At 39.7% G+C, this 27,607-nt stretch overlaps 2 protein-coding genes across 10 annotated transcripts in view; one reads left to right on the top strand and one right to left on the bottom strand.

The window, feature by feature from the left end:
* KIAA1210 (KIAA1210 ortholog) overlaps positions 1-27,607 on the bottom strand; it is a 120,294-nt gene that overhangs the window by 13,553 nt on the left and 79,134 nt on the right. The window contains exon 13 of one of the 6 annotated variants that reach the window (XM_074600290.1): positions 6,099-6,215. The exons of the other annotated variants lie outside the window; for them this stretch is intronic. The gene's annotated coding sequence lies outside the window, so the exon portion shown is untranslated. The remainder of the gene's footprint in view (positions 1-6,098; positions 6,216-27,607) is intronic. 6 annotated transcript variants of the gene reach the window in all.
* On the top strand, positions 4,798-25,675 carry LONRF3 (LON peptidase N-terminal domain and ring finger 3). 4 transcript variants are annotated; one of them, XM_074600293.1, is made up of 13 exons: positions 4,798-5,547; positions 6,636-6,754; positions 7,326-7,448; positions 9,610-9,765; positions 11,177-11,417; positions 12,099-12,189; positions 15,411-15,525; positions 15,953-16,074; positions 16,742-16,900; positions 17,962-18,124; positions 18,974-19,123; positions 19,820-19,980; positions 20,717-25,675. In XM_074600293.1, the coding sequence occupies exons 1-12, from the start codon at positions 4,914-4,916 to the stop codon at positions 19,976-19,978; spliced, it is 2,232 nt and encodes a 743-aa protein (XP_074456394.1). In that variant the 5' UTR covers positions 4,798-4,913; the 3' UTR covers positions 19,979-19,980; positions 20,717-25,675. The 4 variants fall into 4 exon arrangements, with proteins under 4 accessions (XP_074456394.1, XP_074456395.1, XP_074456397.1 ...); XM_074600294.1 differs by having other exon boundaries at positions 18,974-19,192; positions 19,820-25,675; XM_074600296.1 differs by lacking the exon at positions 9,610-9,765 and having other exon boundaries at positions 19,820-25,675.

The raw sequence follows: 27,607 nt of genomic DNA, 5'->3' as shown, positions 1-27,607 counted from the left end.
TCTATGAAGCGGGAGTTTACTGTAATTGAAGTGTTCCTATGCACACTGAGGGGTACTTAAACACTTGGGATTTTCATTCCTCTATACTTAAGAGTGCATTTGGGCCTTCCTTCTAACAGATTATCTTTCCATTAAAACAGCAGTTGTCACAGAAATGGATAGTGGGAGAGGCTAGTTCCTCAGTTTTGATAAAGTATAAGCCTTCAAATTATTGTTGCATTTCTCAGAACTTCATGTTGAATTATATGTTAAATATTTGTTCAACACTGATATATCTTCTTACTTCACAATTAAAATACTCTGGAATTTGAATTTCACTGAATTTCTGACTGTAGCCCTTTCATTCCAATACAGAACAAAAGTAAGCTTCTAAGAATCTGTGTATGTCTGAACAGAAATGTTCAGAAACCCAAGTCACTCTAGGATTGGTTGTGCTTCAAGGACACACTGTAAATCCCCCTGTATTACGTGGTGAAAGATACGACTTGAACGGGATGCTCACTTTGACGGTCCCGAGGTCTTGCCAAGCTGATCACTAGTCGGTCATCAATTAGGAAGGTAGGAGGTTTGCATGGGAAGGGCACTGTTTTTTTTTCTTATTACACACATTCATGGATCAATAGGAAACACGCACCTTTCACAGGCTCTACTGATAGTTTTCCCTGAAAAACAAACCCCAGTGATCCAGTTGCTTTCTCTACTTGATGGTGCCGTGTGTTTACTTAAATTGGTTAATGTATTTGTGAATGTCTTAATTCTAGTGACTTTCTAACTATGGCACATGAACATAAATTTCTCCATTACACCTTTTATTTCATTTCATTTATAATATATGGAACATTATGCCTTTTCTTTCAAGATTAATGTGTCAAAACATATTTAAAATAGAACTTGATTGTTCTCCAATGCAAATCAGGTGTGTATAATAGCAGAGATGCCCAGTGCATGCAGGAGTAGTCACAGTAGGCAGAATGCAAAAGGAGAGTTAAAGATAGTTGCCAGGAGTCATTCAGACATTCAGTGGCAAAATCACATAGAAGAACTCACATGTCTTCACTTCCTGAGCTCTAAGCGTAAGTCAGCGCAGCTTCCTGATGTAATGATCACAACTCCCTCTTGTTTTTTGTTTTTTTTTAATTGGCTGAATCCCATGGGCCATCAGTCCAAATCTGTTCTTGCCTGTGGACTATTACAGTGTGTGCAGAGAACTTGAAAATAAAAAGCCATCTGTGGCTGTACTTGTTATGTGACTTTTCACATCCCTACTTCCAGTAGAGAAGGAGCTTTGTCAGCACGACTAGTAGGTCAGAATTTCAGACTTGGGTTAGTTGTGTTTGAAAGGGGAAAGAAACAGGTCGGTTGGTTGTTTTTGTGTGGTCTCAAAGTGTGATGCAGATTATTGCTCCAGAAGAGGGCTGAAGAATGTAGTCATGCTCTCATACTGCCTGTTACGCCATCCATTAAATGCTGGAAGAAGATCAGTATTGTGCTCATTGTCATTAAAAGGAAGAAATTAAACCTCCATTTGTAGAAAAATCACACAAAGGAGATGTGCTGTTGCAGAGTGAGTCACCTCCTAGCTTTAACTTCTTCTGTTTAAGTGCAGGATAAATCCGTTCTTGATCTCATGAACAATGCAGATAGGTAGGGGGTTGCTTTTTTTTTACTTTTTGCTTTTTCTTTTTTTGCTTTCTAATCAAGCACACCTCATGACCCACTGTTGCTCCAAATCCATGAATATATGTATGAATGTATGAAAACTCCATGCTTTCAGGATATGTTATATAAAAACACCCCAGCATATCTAGATTGAGCACGCACATTCAATTTACACAGCTGTTTTTGCTAAAACAGTCTTTGCAGAGACGGGCCTGATGTCAGAATGAAATATTTTGTAGTTGTTTGACTTCTAGTGAACAGTAAATTAGTATCTTGGCTTTAAAACATTTTGCCATTAGTGACTGTACAGCTCACTCTGTAGCTGTCACACCCCACAAAGTACTAACATTTACCAAACACCACACATACCAGGAACTAGCAGAGGCAGAGCCAGCTGGTTTCTCCCCTAAGAAGTCACAGAGTTGTTGCCCATAGGCCATCTGTGATAAGGTCTTAACTGTTTTCTGGCTGTGGATAAAGGTCTGTCTGTGTTCTGAACCCTCATAAGCATACAGCTTCCACCACGGGAGCAGTTCAGAAGGACAGCTGCCCTTTTCTCTTGAAATGTCTCAGCGACGTCCCTGCTGGTGTAAGAGAATTCCCAGAAGTACATTTCACAGTGCTTTTTTGAGACTCATTTCAGTCCCAAGTGATCAGACTGTCAGCTAGCCCTGAGGATGCTTTCATACATTGTAAACAGAAACTGGAAGTTCCTTTCAGAGCACAAATGCTGATTACATTTTCTATGATAATCTATTTCCATTCCCTATCTTGAATTCATCTGCTGCTAGAAACCTTCCCTTTATACCGTGACTTATCTCTTTAAGTGTCTGATATGTAACTATGTAAATACCGGTGGCGTATCCCTGATAGGGAGATTGTCGTTGCATTGCTACTGGTAACCAGTGGTTATGTCACTTTCCCTCGCTTGAATAGGCTTTGACTCATGGTGGTTTTCAGGACAATGGTTATAAAATAACACACTGAGGGGTTGCCGAGACTATAGTTTTGCAATAGAGACAACTGTTGACCTCAAGGCTACAAGAAAACATTTTTTTTCTTTTTTTTGTTAAGGCTTTTGTTCTTTTATAGTATGAGTTTTTCTTGCATGGAAGTTTGGAAAGAAGTCTATGTTAGCAAGCTTGAGTCTGGTGGGAAAACCCCACACTTCTGAGCACAAATGCTAATTCTTTCTAAGTGTTCTGAAGCATTGCTTGACTGAAATTTTAATTGCTTCAGTTATCCTACCTTTCTTCGAATTATTTGATGGCAGGATGTTCTATACTTTGGATTATTGTCTGACTTAAGTGATGGCAGGAAGAATTACTGAAACCAGTGGTTATTCAATTAACCTTTTTCTTTTTCTAATTAAAGGACTTGCTTGGGAACAACGGTTCAATGTTGAATTATTTTTTTTTCTAAGAGATTCAAGAGCCCTAGAGACAGGGGCCAAATTTTTTGGCAGGTGCAAAATGTCTTAGCATTGTAGGACTGAAAGACAATTGAAGGGTCTGATGGTTGGCTTCTGTTTCCAGGTATATATCTGACTTGCTGTATAAGCTTAAGGATTGCCTGCACATGGACACATAAACATCACAAAATTAGCCCTCATTATTAACTTAAAGCGTATATTATTAAGAGCTGAGATCCAGAATTTAAGTGGCTTTAAATTAGTTTCTCACTTTAAATCTAAGTTCATCTGAACTTTCTCAAGTATCCTCTCTAAACACAGTCTTACAAAAGTCATGTTACCTTTCCTTTCTTCCATCTTTCGTCCTGTCCATTCAAACCCCATAGGCAGGGTTTGTCCCTTAATACCTGCTTAGCTTACACAGTCTAAGCTGGGGAGTCCAGACACTTCTGTAAGTAAGAAATGGGAAATTAATTCCTTCGTCCCCTCTCTTGAGCTTTGTGAGGAGGCCAATGGTATCAGTAATAGGATATCCTCAGAAATTTCAAATTCTGCAGTGGATTTTAAGACTGTGAAAAGTGCCCTATATTTTTCGAGTATTTGAAGATGTGTGCATATATATCATGGACATTTCTGGAAACTGTAACTGTAGGTCTGTGTAAAACTGCAAACAAACAACAACAAAAAAAAGCAGACAACTTCTTTTAAAACAACTGCTTCTATTCTATGCTAGCAGGGGTAATTTTCTCCCTAGAAACTGTTTAGCACAAACAGTTATACAACTAGTGCGATCCTTTCATATAACAAAAATTGGTGGGAATGTGCAAATTGAAGTGGTCAACACAGCTGGTCTTAAATAAAACAAATATACATCATAAGGCATGTGCTTTTTTATCTAGAATCTGGCATGGACAGGTGTATCTATGCAATATGCCACACCGCATGACAGAATAAACATGGCATTTTCCTTCTAATGTTCTGCTTTACTGGTCCTAAAAGCATGATTACCTGACATTAAAATAGCTTCACTACTACGTAGATTTGCTTAAAGAGAGTGACGGTTCTCGCAGGATATGGCATTCTCGTTTTCCAAAATCGCTTTGAACTGCTGTTCTTTTGTACTGCCGTAGGTACCAAAACACCAAGCCCGGGAGCGGAGTCGGTTTCTCACCGCGGTGTCCCTGCGGACCAGCGGGTCAAACCTAACTTTTCAAAGCGCGGCGTAACGGGGGCTGCCCGGCGGGACAAGGTTCCCGGCTGGGTGCCCTCCTCTGGCGCCCGGCTCGGCCAGACCCAACGGCAGCCGGGCTGTCGGGGCGGGAGGAGGGCGAGCACCGGCCGATTTCGGCTGCGCGTTTGTCAGACCTACCGAGCTGCTCCCGCGCCTGACGGGACCCTCACAGCGGTGCGGCGCGGCCTGTCTGCTGCTGACAGGACCGACCGGTGCTGACAGGAACGACCCCTCCTTGGGCCGGGCCGGGCTCGGACAGCCCACGGAGGCAGCGCCGGCTTCCCACCACCCTTGCGGGATGTGGGCTAGGGTTTGGGGCGGCGGTGGGGCCGAGCCGTCGGTCGGATCCCCTCAGCGGACCGGGCCGGGGGCCGTTACCGTCGCGTTACAAAACCGCCTGGTTTTGTAACAACCTGCGGGCGCTGCCCAATGAGCGCCGCCGCCCGGCGTCACGTGCCCGCCTTTATATAAGCGGCGGCGGCGCGGGGCACTCCCGGCGCGGGGCGGCAGCAGCATGGGGTGGCGGGGCCGCACCGCGCCCGCGCCCCCTCAGCCGCCGCTCCCCGGCGCCCCGCACCGCCCGCCCTGCTAGAGGTGCTGCCCGCCGCCGCCATGGGCTCCCACCTGCCGCCGCAGCAGCGTCCGGAGTCCCAGCTGGTGCTGCAGCTGGCGGCCGGGGCTCTGCAGGCGCAGAACTTGGAGCTGTCGGGCGGCGGCGGCCTGGGGCCCGAGTGGCAGATGCTGCTCGGGCGGGCCGACGCGCTGGCCTACGGCGGGCGGCTGCACGAAGCCCTGCCGCTCTACCAGCTGGCGTCCCGGCACCAGCAGCTGCGGGCGGAGCAGCTGGAGAAGCTGGTGGAGTGCCTGGCGCAGAGTGTCCGGATCAAAGAGGGGCTGCCCGCCGCCGGGGGCGGCCCCCCGCAGCCCCGCGAGTGGGACGTCTTCAGGTGCCGCAAATGCCAGGGCTTCCTCTTCGAGCCCGTTTCCTTGCCTTGCGGACACACGTTCTGCAAAAAGTGCCTGGAGAGGGACCGGGCGGCCGGGTCCCGCTGCGTCCTGTGCAAGGAGGAGGGCGGCGCGGCGGCCGGGCAGCTCCTGCGGGTCAATGTCATCCTCAGCAACCTGCTGGCCAAGTGGTTCCCCTGCCAAGTGAAGGCTTCGCAGCTCAGGCACGAAGGGAACCTGCTCTACAAGGAGAAAAAGCTACAAGCCGCCCTGCAGAAGTACAACGAAGCGGTCAGCCTAGGTAACGGCTCCCCCCGCCCCGGCCCCCAGCGCCGCGGGGGACACAAGTTTCCACCGGCTGGGGCTCGCCGGCGCCTCTCGCCCCGCCGAGCCCCGGGGTCGGTCGAGGATGAGGTGTGCCGCGTCCGCGCTGCCGGGTGGGTTCCGCGGGGGAGCCCCGGGGAGGGGCAGGGTCCCCTTCGGCCCGCAGCGAAACTGGGTCAGGAGAGCGGCGGTTGCGTAAGGCGGAGCCCGCCGTCCGGCCCGGCTCCCCCCGGCCGTTGTGTAACCGGCGGGGCCCGGAGGGAGCGAGGCCGCAGGGCCCGGGGCAGCCCCGCCGCGCCCCGGGGAGGTGCGGGGTGTCCCCGCGGGAGCCGGGCCCGGGGCGGGCGGCTCCCCCCGCCCCATCGCCGGGAGCGCCCGCGGGGCCGCGCGGGGAAAAGTTCTGCTGCGGCCGTTTGGATCTAGTTTGAGGGGAAGCAGCTGCACGCAGTAAGTGGGAATTAAAGGCGAGGTGTTAACGGGTAAGAGTTTCGTTTACATGAAAGAGTATTCCCAACAAAAGAGCCTAACCTTAATCCAGTACGCGTTATGTCTTGATGCACGCAGTGTGTGTCACTAGGAGATGGCTTCACCTGCGCTGCTGTAGCGTTACCCGATTCTCGTAGTTGTCGCTTGTTTTCCTCTGAGCTGTGGCACGAAAAGATCCTTATGTACCATTTAAAAACTTCGATACTAAAAAATTTTGAAACTCCTCCCTACAGTATGACAGCATTCCTCTTGCCACCTTAAATGTCTCCTGAATGTTTCTGTCAACCATCTGATCTTCATTCAGGGCTGGTAATTTATTGTGTGAGCGTCTCAGCATTTATTTATGCAACGTTCTCTGCAGTTATGTAATACATAGCTGACACTTTGTCTGGAGTTGCCCAAAGAGGCTTCCAGATTTCAGTTAGTACATAGTTATTTAAAGACTGGATATTTTGTGGGTTTGTACAACTTGGAAGCACCAACATGTGGTTTTAAAAAACAAAATAATAAAAACCCAAAGGTATAAAGCTTATGTAACTAATTCTTAATTTATTCAACCCATTTTTCTGTTTCCTACAGCTCCAAATGACCACTTACTATACAGCAACCGGTCCCAGATTAACTCTACTTTGAAAGCTTGTGAAGATGCATTGCATGATGCAGAAACAGCATGCAGGCTGCAGCCATACTGGTTGAAAGTAAGTTCCAACTCCAGTTGTACTTTATTTTAAAACTTTGATAGTGCCCTGATAGAAAATGGTTAGAACGGTCCAACAGCTGTACCTGAGGGAGGCTTTAAGTCCTGTAACTTCCTGGAGTCCTGTGACTTACAGACATTTAACCATGATATTCTTGATCATCCTGGAGGATGAGCTAATGCTACTTTTTTGACCTGAATAAATCTCAAGTCCATGAACTCTCTCTAAAAATTGAGTGCAGTGCTTATATCATTCTGTAAAGACATAATGACTATTTTAGGAGACTAATGTAGAAGTAGATTTCTCCAAGATCAGTTGGGCTCAGTGCTGTGAGAATCATACTTGTTTGAGTTAGAGAATATCCTAATTCTGTCTGTAAGAGTTTTCAGGGCCATTGTGGTTAAAAAAACCCCAGGCACTGCTGGTGTCTAAGTATGAGATGGTTATGGTGTTCCTCCCTGCTTAACTTTTTCCTTCTCTGGAAAGATCTTTTGTAATTTCATCTTGGTTTTATTGCATAGTCTCATGACAAAAGAGTAAAAGCTGCAACTGTGGATGTGTTTCATTGCAGGGTCACCTAAGGAAAGGACAAGCATTAGCTAATCTGGGGAAAACAGAAGAAGCTTTAAGAGAGTTTCTATTCTGCCTTGCTCTAGATACTGGGAATAAGACAGCCAAGTCTGAGGCACAAAAGGTGAGTTCCCCAAATCATTGTTTTTGATGGCCTTTCATAAAGGAGGATAGGAATTTTTCTTCTCTGTTCCCCTCTTTCTCTCTCATTACTGCAAAGAGCTGGGTGGAGAGATATATTCAGACTGTTGTTCAAACTTGAGTTATGTGCGTTGCTTACTCGAAGATAGGGAGGTAGCAAGAAAACGTACTTAGCAGGCACTATGTGGAAATGGTTATGGTGTTAGCATCAGCAAATTTGAAGTATAACTGAATTAATGATTGCCACCCGCAGACTATTGTGATTCCCTACAGTCAAATTTCTAATCTGTTTCCTAGCTTGGCAATGTATTACTAATGACAGAGTGCAGAAGAGGGGGAGTTGCTATTGAATGTTGTATCAGGGCGTTGACTGGTAGAATGCAACACGCAGCACCCATCAAACTCCACTTGGGAGCAGCAGCTCTCTTCATACTGCCAGTCGTGCTGCACTGAGTATCAGTGTGTGAAGGAGGCGTGAAAGGAAGCAGTCAACAAAAGAACTGTTTTAAAATAGTTTTTAAAGGTTGCTATTAATGCTAAATAAGCAACAAAATAGATCTGTAGTGAGGTGGTTGGTTTTTTTTGGTAGCAGCGTGTGGATTCTTAAACGGCTTTTGTGAATACTGCTCTGTTTAGCACACCCCTCAAATCTGATTTCCTGTGAATCAGTATTTTGACATTTGACCATTTTTTCTGTTGTCATAGCTAAAAGGCTCAGCATTGCAGTGATAGCTTATGGTAATAAAAATGCAATAGTTCTATTATCCTTGTATCGAATTTTATTTTATGTCAGTGCATTCATGCTTTTCTCCATCACTGGTGGGATGGGAACTTTTGGTGTTTGTGTGCTGTAACACATAAGGCTTTCTAAAAGCACAGCAGAATTCTTACACTATAGCGTTGTTCATGAAGGTAACAGAGAGTATAACCTGGATGGCTGTAGTGCAATCAAATTTTTACCTTATTTTGTATATGGTTGATATTTCTATATCCTGTGAGTTTTTTGCAGCTGATATTTGAGAGTTTTGGTTGGTTGGTTTGTTATTTTTTTCCAGTGGGTTCCATGCAGTCTTTCATTGTCATTGTGTCATGATTTGTTCTCATACTCATGGTGGGAGACTTACTGTGCACTAGAGCAAGAAAAACAGGAACAAATGAATATGTTTCTAAATTCAGACTCCAAATAGCCTTATCCAAGACACCTAATTTCTGAGCAGTGGGGTTCTGAGAAAAACTAGGCTTCTTATGACCAAGAGAATTACTCATGCACTCATCAGACACAGAGTTCATCCATGATGCAATAATCTACTGGGTCATTTCCAAGGCTGTTTGCATAACAATGACATACTACATTTTACCAAATTCTTTGGGTGCAGCTGTGATGTTCTGCTTGTATTAACTGTTTGTCCATGTTAGGTTTGACGTAGTGTGATCCTGTGGAATCCTTTTTGGCCTTAAAAACAAATCTTAGCTGTCATGTCGCTTCCTCAGGCATGAGCAGGATCACCTCACTACTGTGTTGAAATTAGTTTTTTGAAGTGTGAATCTTCCATTCAGCTCTGTTTCTTTCCTTCAATAATCATCTGATAAGCTATGCTGTACAGGTAGCTACAAGCTGCTACTTGAAACAGATTCACTTATTTCCTGATAGCAAATGAAGAAATGAATAGAAATACATTTTGTGTTCTCTCATAATTGAATTAAAAATGTCTACAGTTTACAATATCAGAGAAATTTACTTAATTGAACTTGGATTAAGCCTGTGAGATGAGTGCTTTCTGTACTAGTAAACTCCAGTGAAAGCTTCTGATGTGCAGCAAAAAACATATTTAAGAAAGATGTTAGTAGTTTCTGGCGTGCCCTGAACTGCAGGACAAAGAGGACAAAGACACGCATGTGTCACATCAGAGAACGGTTAATAACTTTATGGGCTTATTTAACTCTGAAAATGTGTCTTGCTGTCTGTTTGGCCTATATTGCATTAGCTCTTGCACTTCTTTTTGTTCTTACCTTAGTCTAAAGGGCTCTTTAATTGGTTTTAACAAAATCAAGGATGCTTCTTTGAGCTATTCCCTTACTTGCTTTTTCATATAGAGGTTCCAAGGAAGGAACTAAGCAGTGAAGTATTCTGTTTTATATCACAGCTTCTACTTAGTTTGTTTTCACTCATCCCGGGAAATGCTCAGGAACACTTACCCGATATCCTGCAGCTGTTGTCACATCACTCTAGATTAAAGGGGAATCTCCTAAATTCAGTGGGATCTGGAGGCACCAGCCATAATCTACAAAGGTTGCTCAAGGTAAAGATCAAGTCTGATGTGTGATTCTTAATTTGTTGTGTGTGTTACGTTCACATTGGGAAGCCTTCTCTCCTTTTCACCTCTGGGAGATAGGAGGATACATTTTCTCAGGTTTTTACTGAGTTTCAGAAGATACAAAACAATGTTGATTTATTGAAGTCTATTTATCTGACTACTTTTTCTTTAATAGAAGTCCTCTGTTGTTGTTCTGATAAATTTTATGCCAGAATTGAGGGGGTTCTATTCCTGCAATTGTCTTTAGCTCTTCCAAGTTAGCTGGTAGTGGGAAAGGGAGTCTGAAGATTGGATTGAGATGCCCTCAAAAGCTGTGAAATGCTAAAATCTAAGGTTTCAGCTTGAACTGTAAGTGATGATGTCAGTGACAATCATCCTGCATTCAGATTCTGTACACTGCTTAGAGAGTATTGTAGAGCAACGTAAGATATATTAACTACTCCCTAAGTTTGGTTTCACAGCCATAGTTTTGTAAATGGCTGTAGAGGTTTACTTATGTTCATGTGTTTGCAAAGACTACTCTTGCTTCACTGAAACCTGAATTTTAAGGGTAGGTTTTGCATATATTGTATACGTAGAATGAAACTTCACTAGTCCTTACAAACGAAAATGGTAGGTTTTGAGCAGCCTTGTTGAGACTGGCAAGACCAATCAGTAACATTACCTTCTGGAAAGGCTATTAGGATATTCTGACAAGAAATCCTTTTGTATGACCCTTTCATGAAGTCATTGGAGGGAAAGTTCACTCATCTTTCTGCACGATACACATCACCGCAGCTCCTGACCACAATCCATAGTATCTGCTTTCAGGTTCATCTGGGGAGTTGATGTGACAAGCTGATAGGTGATGTCCTGTGTAATGGCTGCTCACAGGTTGTTCTGTAGCCATAATGGGATAAAGACTGATCACTTTATCCTTTGTGAAAGAAATCTGTCTTGCTAAAGGAAGCTATGTGCATTTTCTGTTGTAAATTTTGTGTGTTTATACTGCTTCCTTAAAATAAACTTGCATTCTTTTGTTTGTTTTGATGGCTGATACCATCAGTATAATATAAACAATGTGCATTTTTCCATAGGTGAATTGATAACATTATATTTAACCTGAGATCTTGCCACATTTCTGCCTGATTCAAGTTTCTTGACCAAGCTATAAAGCCACACATAAGGGCTGAAAATATTCAGTGCCATGGTGGGGCTGGGGAAGCCGAGGAGGGGGGAAATAGTTTTGTTTTTTATTAAAATCAGGCCCTGACATAGCAATTCTCAAACTGTTCCTTCTTGACCTACTAAGTCCTTCCCAGTGACCCATAATATTAAAGACTTGTGACAGGTTTGGGTTTTTTTCTTTACCAAATTGTTGGAAGATCGGTCTAATGTCAGTCCTCTCTTCACACAGGTAAATGTGGAACAGAAAAAGGGTTTTCCTATTCAAGAGGAACCAAACGTAACTTCTGGTAGTTTGAGAAAATCTATACAAATTACAGAGAGCAAAAAGGACTGCTCAGAGGAGGAGAACAAACTCACCTCCCTGCCAGAGTCTATGTTTCTCATTTCTGAGAAGTGCAGCCTCCTGAAAAGGAAGTGCTGCCCAGAGGAGATGCGAAATGCTGAGGTACCCTGCAAACTGATGAAGAAAGGTATGTTTAATTACGCACAGGGTAAGTTCCATGGCATACAATCAGTGGAAGTTTTGTCATTTTGTTTTTATAAAGTTTAGAGGAAAAGGGACCAAATTACACTTTGGCTTTTATATTTTCTCTTTAGCCTAATCAGGACACGATGTGGAATCTTTTTTGTATGTGTTTTTAAAAAAAAAAAGGTCTAAAAAGGGGGCTAAGAAGGTTGGGTCAAATGCTTGTTTATCAGCAGTGCTCTGAATCTTTTAAGGAACATCAGTGTTGTGCACAGATCAATTAAAGTTTGTTTAAAAGAACAAATTCTGTTTGTTCATGATATCTGGCCTTGTTTTCATGCTGTGGGATGTATTTACAATGGTATGACAGAATAATTTGTCTCACTTCAGACTTCCAATGCTGATAAAAAATGTTTTGGCATTAATTGTTAATGCAAGGCAAAATTCAACCCTCTGTCAGTGGGTATAATGTCACCAAAATTAAGGGGAGGTATGCTGATTTGTGCCAAGGCTGAATTTGATGCTTTGCATAGAAATTATTGTAATGATGCTTAATGGTTCAGTAACTTGCAAGTATATACAATACACATTTAAATATCAGATGCTGCTTGTAGATACGTGGAATAACATTGTGTTTACATAGTTCTGTTCAGTGACATTATAATATGGTTTTTGTTATTGATAGATACAGTTGATACTAAGGGAAACAGTACTGGACAACATATTCCATTTGAATTTGTGGATCCATCAGATTTGGACTGCTCCCTCTGTATGAGGTATTCACTGTTTTCTCATGTATGTCTTTACCTTTTTAGCTGTATATCTTTCCCTTTTATGACCTAGAGATTTTCTAGCTTACTTGGTACCTGTTTTTTCTCTCTGACTTGAAATTAGTTTGTCTTATAATTGTTACTCCAGTGACGCATTTGTGGACCTTTGGTTTGAATGCTGTTGATGAATAGGAACTCTTTGATCTGCTTTAGGTTAGTGATTGTTTGGGAAAGGGCACGTAAGGTCATGTGAGGGTTAAGCGTGTTAGTGAGGGTGTCTGGAAGACTTCCTCTCACCGCTTATACACGCCTACCCACTGACACACATGGTGCACAAATCCACAGTTTGTCCTTTGGAATTTGTAGAGCTGTGTATGATGTTATATAATGCACAAAATAGCTGAAGAGACCACATCCAATGAATATTCCAAGTTTACATAAAAAATACCATGGTGCCGCTATTGCAATAGGAGAATCTTGCAAGCAGTCAGGAGCATGTTTTTCCTCTATTCCTTAAAAGATGTGTTCCTTAGTTTACTAAGGCCATGATTCCGTTTGTTTGATCTCTTCTAGTTAAACAACAGCTATTCTTGGGGATAGTCATGACTTGATAAAACCGTTAGTTGTCATCCACTACATCTGTTTTGCTACTTGTTTTGTAAAAAGCATTTTAACTTTGGCAAATAATACATGTGGGGTTTTGTCACTGACTTAGAAGGAAATATGGGGAAGGTGTTTCACAGGGGTCTTGACCTCTGCAGTGAGTGTTGCTTAGGTTTGTCTTTAATTACCCAAATTTATCAATAATGCATGTTGGGGTTAGTTTTGCACTATATTTTAAATTCTTAGATAGCAAATAGACTCTTCATGCATTTATTTCTGAAGGCCTGTGCTTTGAGAAATATGGATTTGCTTTGTTTTGTTGTTTGTGTGTGGCGGGGGGGGGGGCTTCAATTTATTTCAGACAAACTGAAACCTTTGGGGGAACAACTGCTGTGTTTTGATTCGCTTGTGCTTGAATGATTCAGATCTGCTCCCTCTCCCTTTGTCTGCCTACAGCTGAAATGTGCTCCAAAAATTTATACATCTGTTAAAACACTTGATACTGCTAAGAGCAAAACTTTCCTCTAACAGAAAGCCACACAGTTAGTCTTAGCTGGTTTTAATGAGTCTGTATGTTTATGATCGTTATGTCCACAAAGCATTTTTCAGATGTCTTTAATAAAATTAATTAGCTGTACTTCATCATCCTTTATGTTAAATCAGAAACAGCCAGACTACAATGCACTTGTAAAGGAATTAGCTCAAGGATTGCTGATTCCCTGACAGGATGGAGGATGGTGATGCTGATCTTGTAATTGCAATCACAACCACAGGCCTTGCATCTAGAAGGATGTCAGCTTTGTAACGTCACTGCAACAATGAAGGCTTGTGCTAAGGGAAGATGTCATGAGATTTTTTTCTTGCTGTTAATGAAGATTGATTATAATTATTTCCTGCTATGTTCTTCAGAAGCATTTTAGGGATTTGGATCCTGAGATACTTTGGACTAATTACCTAGTAACCTACTGACCTGCTCACAATTAACTGCAGGAGCTGTTATTAACCTATTTGTCTGATGGAGCGGCCAAAATGTTATTGATCTCCAGCAGCAAGCAGAAGATAAAAAGTAATAGTCAAAGCATTACTCGGCTGGAGTGAATATTTAGCTTCTGCTGTTACAATAGCTTAAAATGATGTAATGAGAAATCCTGGTGTATAGTGTTTCCTTCTGCAAGTCATGAGGCTTGGTCCAGGTCCCCTTACAAGTCGTTAGGAAAAAAGCTGCCACTGGCTTTCATGAGAGCTAGAGCAGAATCATGCATTTTAACAGGGATTTCTTGTCTTCATGCTAACATTTCAAATCAAGTCAGTCACTACTAAATAATTATGTATTTAATTTACATATGCAAAACAGTACTTACTGAAACATTGTAGAATTTGGTATTTTATATTTAAAGCAGTAATGTAGCCTTGGTGCAGTGAGGTTTCTGTTCATGAAACAATTAACAAGGCTTTTCAATTATACAGTCAAGTTGCAATAAGATAGGTGTGGTATTTTAGATACTACTTCATATGTTCCCTTGCTTAAATGTCAATATTTATAGTAACTAGTGACATTTAATAAACTGGCTATGGCAATCTTTTTAAGAGCCAATTATGTTCTTAAATACACTCATCTTGTTAAAGATGCTAATAAATGTAGGTTTACATATTTATAATTTCCACATGTAGAATAGAACTTAGTGTACTGTTTTGATAAAATGTAATATTTTAAAGTAAACTTATTAATTTACTTGAATTATAATTAAACTAATACTTGAGACTTTAAAAATGCTTAGACTGTGTGTTGTAAAATATAGTATACCCCAACAACTTAATTTCTAGTTCTGAATGTTTTCTATTAAACAAAAAAACCAACCTACCTCCATATTATTTGCATCTCCTTAAGGCACTTACAGCAAGGAAACATCACTTTGCAATATCACATAATCAGAATAAGTAAAATAAAAAAAAAAACCTAAATGAAAATGTGTCACAGAGGTACTTGAAATGGGTAAAGATTAGATACCATGATACTTTGAAGACTTGGCCTTATGTATTTAAATATTTTTCTAGATGAAACATGAATCTAATGCCACTCATTTTCCAGAAAAGCAGTTGTCTGAAGGTTAAAAACTGTCTATTCCAACAAAACTGCTTTTCAAGTCCACATTAAGAGTTGGCAATAGTAGTTTATTGCAAATACTTATGTGGGCTATTACTGCAAATAGCTATTTTGTGCTTAGCTTGTACAAGCAATCACATGATTTCCACAGTAATAGTTGTGCAAGTATTGCTCAGTTTCATTAGAAAAAGTCAAATGGTCCAACTTCTGCTTGTATTTATCACTCACATAGAGGAAAATTAAATCCTGGCTTGTTGGAAGTTTATGACAATATTCTCTCTCACATTCACTGAAATCAGGGTTCATGGGCTGCCTTTCACATTAGCTGGCAATAAGAAAGTTTGTAAGCTAAATAAATACAACAGTTGGCTGAAGAAATTAAAAGCAAGGAAAAACTTTATCCCTGGAGTAGTCAGTAGTTAAATTAGCAAATGAATACAGCTTTTTTTTGGTAGCAGCTTTTTCTTTTACTTTGGTACACGATATTGTTGTCTTTTTGGTTTTGGATTTTGCAATCCAGGCTCTTCTATGAACCTGTCACGACACCTTGTGGACACACCTTCTGCCTCAAATGTCTTGAGAGATGCCTGGATCACAACCCAAAATGTCCCCTGTGCAAGGAAGGACTCTCAGAGGTAATGATGCTTGGATTTGCTCAGCATAAATTCAAGGGCACAAGATAGGATCAAGTAGCACCTTCAGAAACCTTTTGATATTTCCCAACTCAAAAGAAATACTTTGTAACTTAAGAATGTACTTTTAAAATGCTCTTGTTACTTAAGAAAGCTTGGATAGTCTCCTCTGTTCAAACCTTAGGGCCAGACCCGTATTTAGAAAATCCGTAGGTGATTTTACTTGCCAGATTTCCCAAGGTAATGCCCGTAACATAGGGAATAGTTCAATAAACAGCTCTTCAGTAGCAGCACAAGCTTAAAAGATCACTTTGATTTGCTGTAGACATAAGAAAATGGAGGTAACGGATGACTCGCCTTGTTCACAGGCACCATACACTTTGAAATGCTAGACACTATCTATAACTGCTTGTGTGTGTTTTTACTGCAGTGTTTGGCTATGAGGAAATACTGCAAAACAGTACTAATGGAGGAGTTAATAGCTAGGTATCTTCCAGAGGAACTCACCGAAAGACGAAAGATTTATGAAGAGGAAATAGCAGAGCTTTCCAAGTATGTAATCCATTTATGTAAAATCCAATCTTTAATACTCCTGCCGTTAGCTGATGAGTGGCTCCTGCTCCTGTGGAACACAAGCTAAGATGCTGACAAAGGAGCTTTTTTTCTTGGTATCATGTAATTTCAAAGAGAACAGGGCCCAGGTGAAATTGTGCTTTGAGTTAGCATAAAAACTGGATACTGTGCTAAACAACAAACAAGTAAAAGAAATGCAGAAGGCTGCTTTATAAACAAAGTATACAGCAATGTGGGTGCTTTTGGTGGCCCTCCGTGAAAGCCACAGAGTGAGACAATAGGTGGAAGTAGTCTCACAGGCTGGGGGTGTGAATGTACTGGGTAGGGAAGAAATGGGATTAAGGAAAATAAGGTAAATAAAAGCAATAATAGAGATGCATTAATGTTCTCAGTAGTAAAACCAGAAAGCATAATTAAATTGTTCTGCTACTAAGTGGTATATCACTTTCCATAATATGTAATCAATTGAGGGGAAAAATAATTTTAGTTTTTAATTACTCCATTAAGAATTTTATTCTAAAGATGTTATAATTTCTATTTAAAGATATCATAATTTTAAAGAATATTTTATTGCATAAAATGTATTTTATACTTTGTCAGTAGTTTAGTAAAATGTCATATCTGATTTGTCCTTTCTTTCTTACAGCCTAAATAAGAATGTTCCTATATTTGTCTGCACAATGGCCTATCCTACAGTCCCATGCCCCTTGCACATTTTTGAGCCATGTTATCGCCTGATGATTCGAAGGTGTATGGAGACTGGCACCAAACAATTTGGGATGTGCATCAGTGACCCTGTAAAGGGGTGAGTGAGCAGCAGGCTCGGGCCATGTGATGTACCCCACTTAGTCTGGAGCAAGTCTCTTTGGATAGGTGCAGAAAGGTCCATGGCTGTAATAGCTGCGAGCTATTTCTCTAATGTCTCCAATTTCCAGTAGAGAAAGCTTCCTCCCAATCATGACGGTTAAAGACATTGAGAAGACTGAAGTTTCTCTCTTGAGCACTTAGATTCTGACTAATATGACTGCCCATTTTTCTTGAAACACACGTAGCTCATGTGTATTACATGAAGTTGAGCTATAGACCTCCTGTAATACATGAAAAGGTTTTTGTATTGTTTTGAAATCTGTTGAATGCTTTAGCAAGAGAATTCAAATTGAAATGGCAGTAAGGTGTGTTGGTGGGTTTATTTTGTTAAATTCCAAAAAGCATGGCTAAGCTATTGGGATATATTTACATCCTCACTGTTCTTAATATAGTGGAGGCTGCAGAGGTACAACAGGACCTTCAAAAGGACTGGCTGAACACTTACATTGAGCCATTTACAGTCAGTCTAAGGTAATTAGACCTTAATGTCTGTCTCTGTATTTAGTTTTTCTCCCTCGTTTTTGTGGTGTATACCTACAGGGTATGTATACACCATAAAATGTATGCTGAAACAAAACACACACCTACAAAGTAAAATTTACTGAAATAGTGGAAAAACTTTTTTCTTTACGGATTTGATAGTCCTTCCATAATTCTAATACTCTGAATTGCACTTCTTCTTTTGTAAAAATTAACTGAACATATTAGGAATATGGACAAAGTGTGCTTCTGAGCTGTGTAACTTTGTTTCATAAGATGTTCCCTGTATTCCAAAACATGCAGCTAGTGTTAATCAGATTAGACAGCCTGAATCTTCCTGATAGCTTTGAAAACAATTGTGGAATAATTTGAACTACAGCAGGTCAGTACTATGAACAATAGAAATGAGCTGACGCTGGTAAATACCTTTGTGGTAGGGACTGGCTGTATGGCAGTTTTGTGGAACTAAGGGTGGAGAGAATAAGACTTGTTTGCTTGCTTTTGTTCTGATTTCAATAGGTTTGCAGATTATGGCTGCATTCTGGAGATAAGAAACGTTGAATTCTTTGCTGATGGTCGCTCTGTTGTAGACAGCATCGGCAAGAGGAGATTTAAGGTGATACAGCACAGCCAGCGTGATGGCTATAATACAGCAGATATTGAGTACATTGAGGATCAAAAGGTAAAATTAGAAATATTTCATTTAAACTGTATTACATGTGAAATTCTAAGCACGTGTGCTTTCAGTGAGTTGGTTTTTTTGTAAAACAGTTTATAGTAAAACAAATTTGTGGTATTTACTAACTGCTCATGGTTAAAGGTGGGAAACATAATAGTTACCACAAACATGCACGCACACTTCTCATATACCGAAGAATGTTTTTCCTAGAGGTTTTTAGCAGAAGACAAAACTAAGTGAATCTTGCCAGTCTTCTGGACAGAATAACTGCAGTTTATAAGGGGGGGAAGGAGGAGGGTGGGGGCGGAGTGAGAAGCCTACCTCCCTTTGCATGGAAACCACTTAGAAAACTCCCATTCAGGTAAGAAGGAGCAGGATTGGGTCCACTACATCTTCAAAATTATTTACATTAATTCATATTAAAAAATATGTACACAGTCAAAGTATTTTGTGTGATGTATGAGCTTTTGGTATACAATGGGAAGACAAAATGTCTACTCTGAGGTGCTGATAATAATTAAAAAAAGCTTTGCATGATCTTTTCTGTTTTGTATGATGCTTATGAAAGGGTTTGTTCATGTAGTAATCTAGAAAGTGCTTGTTCTGCAAATAGGTATCTTTTGGTTTAGAATATAGGGTAAGAAAGTGAAGGATCTGATAGATGGGGGAGGAGAGGAGCAGGATGGGGGGGACACCAAACTAGCTTTCAGGATTTATCCCAGAACTCTCTTGGCATGCTTATATTTCTTTTTCTTTCCCCTATCCACTTAGAAAATCCTAAAAATTGTTGTGCCTTCCCCAACATGCAGACTTAACTAAAAGTAACCTTCCCCCTTTCTTTACTTATTTCAGGTGCAAGGACAAGAGTATGCTGCATTACTTGTTCTCCACGATTCTGTCTATGATCAGGCATATATGTGGTTTAACTCCCTCAAGCAAGCACTCAAAAGTCGAATTCTCAGTCATTTTGGTCCAATGCCAGCTAAGGATCCTGACCCACAGGTAGCCAGAATCAGTGGCTTACATAACTTTCAGAGACAGAAATAGCAGGGATATCCGATAAGCTGGGAGGTATTGTGTTTTAAGATGAAAATATGAATACTCGTCATTTTATCCTGCATAAGCAAAGTGTCTAAGTTATGTTGCCATACACCAGTGGTTGCACAGTTGCGAACAAAAAGCTCATATTTAATGTTGGTAACTTCCTGAGACTGTATTACAGGAGACTTAAATGCCTTTTTGCCTACTCCCCCAATTAAATGACTGAGAGAAAATAGACAAAAGGAAACTTGGTAGTCTTGTTCAAGGACCACAAATGGTAGGGATCCTAAAATAACAGAAACTAAATATGAAGTAGGGTCTTAAATATGAAGAAGGGAGGAGGGAATCCCAAAGAACAGGGTCAATAATAACAAGGGAACAAAATACATTAACAAAAAAAAAAAACACAACCAAAAAACAAACTAGAAGGCGCAAACCCTATTTTTAGGGTTTCCTATTTTTAGGAAGGGTGCAACTTGGTTGTAATTTGTTTGAAGCCAACCTGTTATCACAAGCCATTAGGCTGGCAATGAAATGACCTGCTTGCTAGATTGCTACCAAAATACTGTGTTTTCAAAGTTAAATTTTCAAAAACAAGATCTTACTGTCTATATGTATCCTAACTTCTATTTTTTTTTTTTGTTCCCCTTACTGCAGGCTAACCCTAACGGGCCAGCCTGGTGCTGGTGGGTCCTAGCTGTCCTTCCACTTGAGAACAGAGCTCAGCTCCCTTTCCTTGCCATGAAATCCCTCAAAGACCGCTTGAATGGCATCAGACGTGTCCTTACATTCATGTCTCGTACAAGATCACGGTGATGGTGAGAAGGAGAGCTGTGAAGTCTCCCACAGTACTTGACTGTAGACTGTCTCTTGTAACTTCATCTAACTGCAATAATGTCTTACAGATTTGAGTGTCAGGATGTTCCAAGCCTGAATTTCAAAGAAAATGAGTTATAAAGAGCAAGGGATGCTTATGGATACTTCAATAGTTTCCATTTGGAACTCTGAGATGATTATTCAATCACTGCACTGCTAAATTAATAACAAAATGTGACAGAACAAAAAGTGATCTTGTTTGCCATAAACCTTTTAAAAAGCTTAAGGGTTTTTTAATTTATTTTATTTTTATTTTTTTAGTGGATAAAAGATAAACTGTGCAGTTTAATGTGAAGCAGAAATAATAATGTTAATGCATTATTTCAGTGAACTGCAAAGTCTTTTATTCCAAATGGTTCAGGTTTTATATAGCATTGTGTAAAATAATGTTCACAACTTCCGTTTGATAATTTATTTTTGCACTATGATTTTTTGTTTCAAAATGTATATTATTTACGTGTTCATTCTCTAAAGGAAAGTGAGCTGCTCTATTTATTTATAGTGTTTTTACCCTATATTTATGACTGGGGCAAAATGATGATTCTAGCAGTGCACAAGCAACTGCGTTCATAATTTTTCAGATACTTGTGTTCAAATACTTTGAATGTTTTTCTACTTATTCCCAGTTCTACTATAGCCTAAGAAGGATTATTTTTTTTTTTCCCCCCCATGAAACAGCCTGCTGTGAAGTCTTTGAATACACAGATAATGTCTGAGATGATTGAAGCACAGTTGTTGGAGCTTGATCCTATGTTTGCAACTAGGTTCCTGGTATCACAAAACAGTCAAGCACATGCTTAACCTTAAGCTTGAGTGTTTAAGTGCTTGGGTAAATTCAAGTATTGATCAGTTGATGTCAGTGGGAATTGGCCATAGTGGTGACAGAAGGCTCTATCAAACCAGGACAATCCCCTAATTTTTCAAAGAACAGAGAATAACTTGGAGTTGAATTTATTTCTGAACTCTGTCTTGCAAGAATGGATAACGGCTGCAAACAACTGTGAAGAAAGAGCCACAATATAGGAGAAGTGGCTTCTCCTAAAGAAAACTGGAAATATTGGTATAATTTCGTTGTAGGTTATGACATAGACTTTTTTTTCATCAACTCTTGTTGCTGTTAAGATCAGTTTTATTTCTTTTCATTGTTTGGTGGGATTTGGCTTTGGAGTGTGTGTATGTGGGGGGGAGGGAGGGAGTTACTTTGAACTGTAGGACTCAGAGGGCAGTTTGTGTCACATTGCAATAAATGCTATTTATTTCACCCCAATCTTCAGGTTTCTGTTAGCTTCAAATCTCTACCCAGCCATTGCATTTCTCTTAAGAGATTGGGTAGTGTTGCTAATAGTTAACACCCAAGGAAAACAAGTGAATTTTAGTGCGATTATTTCTACCTGTAAAGCAGGTAAAAATAGGGCAGAAATGAGAATAGGAAGTATCTTGGTTTTGAGGTGTCTTTTTTTCTTTTAAAATCAACAGTTCATATACTTGTTTTACTGCTTTTACTGCTTTCAGTGTACCACTTTCTGGGACTGATCTTGCCTCCATCTTACTTTGACTTTCACTGATTTCAATGTAAGCAGAACTGGGCCTTTTATTCTAAGCTACTGTTTTCTTTTTGGTGGCAAAAAATAGATCGAATTGAGTATGTTATGGAATGCTACAAACTTCTGTTATTTTTACCCAGGGCAGCACTCTTTGTCATTCCATGCCTTTATGAAAAAATGCAGTAGAACTTAATTTCAATTTTCCATATGTTTTTTCATTATCATCTCATCAGAAATATTTATTAGTTAAAAGTAATTTCATACTGTTAGGTTTCGATAAAACTACTTTTGTTTCCCCTCTTGTTAAATTCTATAGAACTTTTCCATAAGGGTACCAAAGAAACGAATGGAAGACAAAGTTGTTTCAACCTTGTGATGTAAATGGAATACATATCCCATGTTTGCATTGAGCTACTCTAGAAATGCTACAACTTATTTCCTTACTGCTAGATTGCTGCACTTCTTCCATAGGTGGTACTTTACATGCTTTTCTGTAACCAATGTATAGAAATACATACATGTTCTGAACAATTAACAAGTGTATGGTGGCTGACACCTGCTATGGCATTTGTCTTAAGTCAAAAATGAAGTGATTTCTACGTGTTCGGAAGTGAAGCTGCATTAAATGCAATTCTTCCCTAAACCATTATGTATTATTGCAAACATAAGGGGCCCATTGCTCCCACAGAAAAAAGCTGCCACTTTGTTACTCTTACCTGTGAGAAAAGGACCTTAAATATCTATTTTAAACTGTTTTCTCAATGATGTCACTGTTATTTTATCCTGCATGCTATGCCTTCTGCGTACTCATATTCTCCCTATTTTGTTGATTTAGAAATTGGCATGGAAAGAATCCTTAATTTTTAAAAGTGAATATTGTCTTTTCTATTAGCCCTGAGTAAAGCTGCCAGGATTTCCTAAGCAGAAACTTGTGTACATGCCCCATATCACAAAGACCCAGTGCATTTGTTGCAACATGGAAACACTGGACCTACTGCATGTAATGCATATGCACAACAAATCAAACGCATCAAGAAAATTCATCTATACATGTCCAGTAGCATTCTGTCTGGGACCGCTCTATGGCCACACATCCTAGATTAATGGCTAAAGTCTGCAAGTTCCATCAGAAGAAAGAAAAATATTGAAAAACAGATTTGTTAGGGAACACAAACCTGCCCAGAAAAAGCTGGACAAGGCGTAGCCTTAGCCTTCAGTGAGTTGAGATGGTAAAGTTTCAGTAATGAGGTTTAAAAACAAAAATATCTTCTAGTTATGCCACAGCCTTCCTGATTTTCTTTTCAGTTGTATTAATCAGTACAAGGACATAAATGCAACATTTATTATAGGCATGAATAAACAGCTGAACAGATTTAAAAATACCTTCATTTTAATTACAGAAACAGCACTGATCAGATAAAATACTAATTGGGGGAGGATTTTATTTAAGCTTCTCACATTTTTCTAGACCCCAAACCCAGTGCCATAAACCAGTCTTGCTCATCTGTTTAAAAAAAAAAAAATCATGATTCAAACTTATATTTCCTGTGTGGCCAGAAGTATTGATTAATCTTTGTTGTGAGGGCATAAGCAATGCATAGGCTTCTTGCTAGTTCTTTAGAACTAGCAAGAAATAATGGAAATAAGAACTTAATTTCCATTGACCCTAGATCACTGATGTAAAATTACCGAAATCAATAGAATTTTTTATTTCCAAGGAAATGTGATCAGTACACTGTTTAAAAAAAAAAAAAAAAAGAGGGGGAGAATACAAAAAGCAAGTGTTTTGTAATGGGGGTGGAGAGGGAACCAAGAATAGATCAAACTACGGCTGAGTAAGTGCCAGTCTCCTGGGCTATATCACCTGAACATCTCCAGAGACTTCTTGAATGTTTTAGACTTGCATTTGTAAGATACAGTTTAGTAATCTGAAATCTCTGCACTTTTCTGCAAAATAAATATTTAACAAAATACATTAAAAAAAATAACAAAGACTGGCTGTATCACCTTTCCAAATCCCTGTACGTTTATATTATGTGGTTTCTAATTAAAAACAGTCAGAAGTTTTCTGCAGGAAGTAATACTCATTTTTCATTCTCATATATAGACAGAGTTATGACACTCAAAATAACTTTGCTTTGTCTTATATGCTCCTTTGTCTAGCAATAACTTAAGGGGATATGTTTCCATGAGAGTAGCTGGGATCTTGGCTAGCTTGACTTGGTTAAAAGCAAACCTGAGACAGGACTGGATTAATCAGGAAAAATCATGAAACCTGACAGTGATCTCAGACACAGTTGTGGAAAGTAGTTCAGTAGTTTTAATAACAAAATGATAAAATGGTGTGATAGGCCATTATTATGCTAAGTCCTAAGCGACATTCGGGTTTTAGTTGTAAAAGTTCCTTTTTTTTAATTTATTTTTTTTTTAATTTTAAATGCTGATATCTTATCTTCCATTACCTTGTAGCAATAAGAGATACCAGCTGTCGTACTGCGTGGCTGACCTATTGCTTGGCTTATCCTTCTGTCCTGTGTGACTACTTACTATCAGAACACCTCAACCATGGATTTCTTAATCCAAAGATTATTTTAATCTTAAAAAAAAAAAAAAAAAACAAACAAAAAACCCCCATATGGATTTGGATGTAGCAGGTCTGGCTTCATCTGTGCTACAGAGAAGAGCTTTATAAAATCACCTTTTCACAGAATCATAGAATGCCAGGTTGGAAGGGACCTCAAGGGATCTGGTCCAACCTTTCTTGGCAAAAGCATACTCTAGACAAGATGGCCCAGCTCCCTGCCCAGCCAAATCTTAAAAGCGTCCGGTGTTCGGGAATCCACCACCTCCCGGGGGAGATTATTCCAATGGCTGATGGTTCTCATTGTGAAGAATTTTCCTCTTAATGATTTCTACTTGGTGCTGAAGTTTTACTGGTGTTTAAATTAATGACAGGAGTTATATTTAAATGCAGTGTTTAGGAATGGAGAACATGTTCACAAACTTATTTAAAAAAAAAAAAAGTGTAAATTTAACTAGAGGTTTTCTGTGCATAAAACCCCAATGGAACTGTATGCACTTAGGGTAGTGCTCCCCATTCCCTCGAGTCCTACATCAGGTGAACTCAAACCCTGCTTTCAACCCTTGCTTCGTCCTCATTTAATTTGTCAGCTTCACTTGTAACTGGTGCGGCACGTAGTTTAGGATCTGGGATTTATCCCAAAGCCCAGTAAATCAATGAAAGTCTTATGGCTACAGAAAAAAATGGTAGTTTCGGCAAAGTCACTATTTTGAGACACTTTGCTAAATAAATATTGTCTGGGTACAAGAAACTAATCTGCTTAGACAGGATTTAAATGGTGGATAATAAAAAAACTGAACAATTACATTGACTTACTCATCCAGGTATCATGTGAAGTGCTTACTAATGTTGGAGTTTCATAAGGTCTAAAGTAACCCTCACATAGAAGTGCCTGTATTCTGTTATTGCCATTCTTGAGCTTTTTAATAGAGTCATAGCCATATATTTTATAAATATATACATATGCACCTTTAAATCTTTACATTCAATTTGCAGAACAAAGGTTTACAGAGCAGAAGTGTAGCAAAAACAATGTAATAGCTTCTGTAATTCCCTGGTGAGGAACGGGAGAAGTAGAAAAATGAGGAGCAAAAGACTATCTGTGTAAGATGTCTTAATTTGGCACCATGTACTTGTCCAATTTAATTCCATCGAGCTATGTGGTTACAGGAGTGCCAGAAATATATCTATCAAGCCATTTTAAATAAAAAGTTTTGTGGACTTGTATATTCCATTTGTTTGTAAAACATCCTTTTGTGCACTGTAATGAACTTGAAATGAAGCTTAAGTTATACTCTCATATCACTGAACAGAGGACTGTTCAGCTACCTCTACGTAAGGTTGAAGTAATTTGTTTTTTCCAGATTTGTTCACATTGTCATATAAAATATATTTTAAAAAAAATCATAGTCCAAAGAACCTGTATGTGTTTGTAGATGTACTTATAACTATGTTGTACCAACAAAGTCTGTGTGGAGAGTTGTTTGCTAATTAAAATTTTTGTGTTCTTTACTCTTTGCCTTGCATAACAAAGAACTACAGAGGTGAACAAATATTACATGTGAGCTGCTTTTTTTAGGTATTTTAGGTAAAGGAATAAAGAACAAATCCTAGATCCTGCAGTCACACACCACCACTTGATGTGAAGGAACCAAACCATAGAAATGAAGTTGTCCAAATCTCACCATTTGTAAAGGATATTAAGTGCTTTTTTTTCCCTCTTTGCTGTTGTAAAGTAAGAAAAAGGGGAACTGAAGAGGCCCTGGCTTAGAGCGCTACCATGCACTTCTCTGGTACCTCTCGTGCATTATTCTGCTGTACAGGTTTCTGTGATTTAAAACTATAACCAGGATACCTTTTCATTTACAGTCTCAGGCAAGAATGCGTCCTGGCTGTGTTTAAGCTGCATCTGTGAGGCGATGAAAGGACTATTTTCAGGGAAGATCCCTTACCAAGACGTTCCATAGGATTTTCAAACTCCTTACCTTTACAGAAAAAGCTAGAGAATAGTTTTATTCATAAACCTAACATTGAGGGGAGTGACTCCATATCTTATTCTACTAAAAAATGTGTAAGAGTTGCCAAAATTTTTAAGTTACGTGCGTATGGGCAGCTCCTTTTGCTTTGTCATTTAAGCAAGATGTGGCGTGTTTGTGACTCGCTGCCTAAGTCCCAGGCACCTCTGGTCTGGGAGATTGGCTTGCTGGTCTCTTATGTAAGCTTGCTCAGGCCCTGTATTTATTTTAGAATCCAGGGCACAGGCTAAGACTGTATATGGTAAGCCAGCAGCTAATTATGTCAAGACTGCTGTTTTCTGTAACAAAATAGCACTTGCGTCTGAGTAGAGGAAGTTTTGGTTTTCCATCAGGAAATAGTAAATAATCAAAACTGAAGCTTTGCTTGGGAACACGTTGATTTAAACTATTCCTTTAAAATCATTATTTTAGTTTTGAAAGCTTTAATAATGGTTATAAAAAAGTGGTTGTTAGGTGCAGTATAAAGCAGAGAAAATTTAAACCAAATATGGGATAGCAAATTATTTCCCAACTACTTGCTCGCTGTGTTCTCATTTTATAACAGATTTATTCAAATGATATTTTAAATATTCCAAAGTCATCTACAATTACATAATGCTTCATATTAAAATGATCATCTAAAACTGCTAATGATCTCTATCATGTAAAGCAGTTCAAGGGAAACTACTTACTTCAGTCAGCCTTTGCTTCCCAGTATAGTTCCCTGACGCAAGACCCTGCACTGACTTCCCTGGGATTTGGATCAGGACTGTGTGCTGTGCCGAAGGGCATGGTCCCACCATCGCTCCTGGCTGCTACCTGACCCAGCTTTGAAAATTTTGTCATTCAGCTGTAATATGCTTGTTCTGTAAATAAGATGCCACAAAATCCTGGAACGTCTCTTAATGTGTTGTGGTTCGCTATGACTGAGTGAAAGGTATGGCAACATTTTTATCTTCAGAGGTGTAGCTGACTTCTTAATTTAACGGTTGTTTAGCCTCTGCTATAGCAGGCATGGATTGACTGGTCTTTATACTAATCACAATCAATGACAATGTAAGGTAAGCTGTCTGTCATCCTCTTGGCCACATGTACAGATGAAGGAAGAATAGAAACTGCTGAACTATTGCAGGGCTGGTCTTGGGTTTTTTAAAATTTATTTCTAATTTTCAAATGGATTTTTATCAGCAGTCACTAATCCCAAGTTCTCCAAAAACTACACAATAGAAGAACAGAAGAAGTCACGCTTACTAGTAAACAGTAATGCCATCAGGCCTTCTTCACCAGAAATGTTATGTTTTTAAGTAACCAGATAAATTGTATATTGATACCAAAAACTAATATACAGAGGCTACCTGAAAAACAGAGCACTGACGTAAAGAGCAAGATTTGCTATGAAGACTGGCCTTCAGCTGCCAGATACTGAAGA

Source organism: Larus michahellis, chromosome 9 (assembly GCF_964199755.1).
Source record: "Larus michahellis chromosome 9, bLarMic1.1, whole genome shotgun sequence".
Lineage (NCBI taxonomy): Eukaryota > Metazoa > Chordata > Aves > Charadriiformes > Laridae > Larus > Larus michahellis.
The sequence above is the reverse complement of the archived record's forward strand: the minus strand, read 5'-3'. Positions and strand labels throughout refer to the sequence as shown.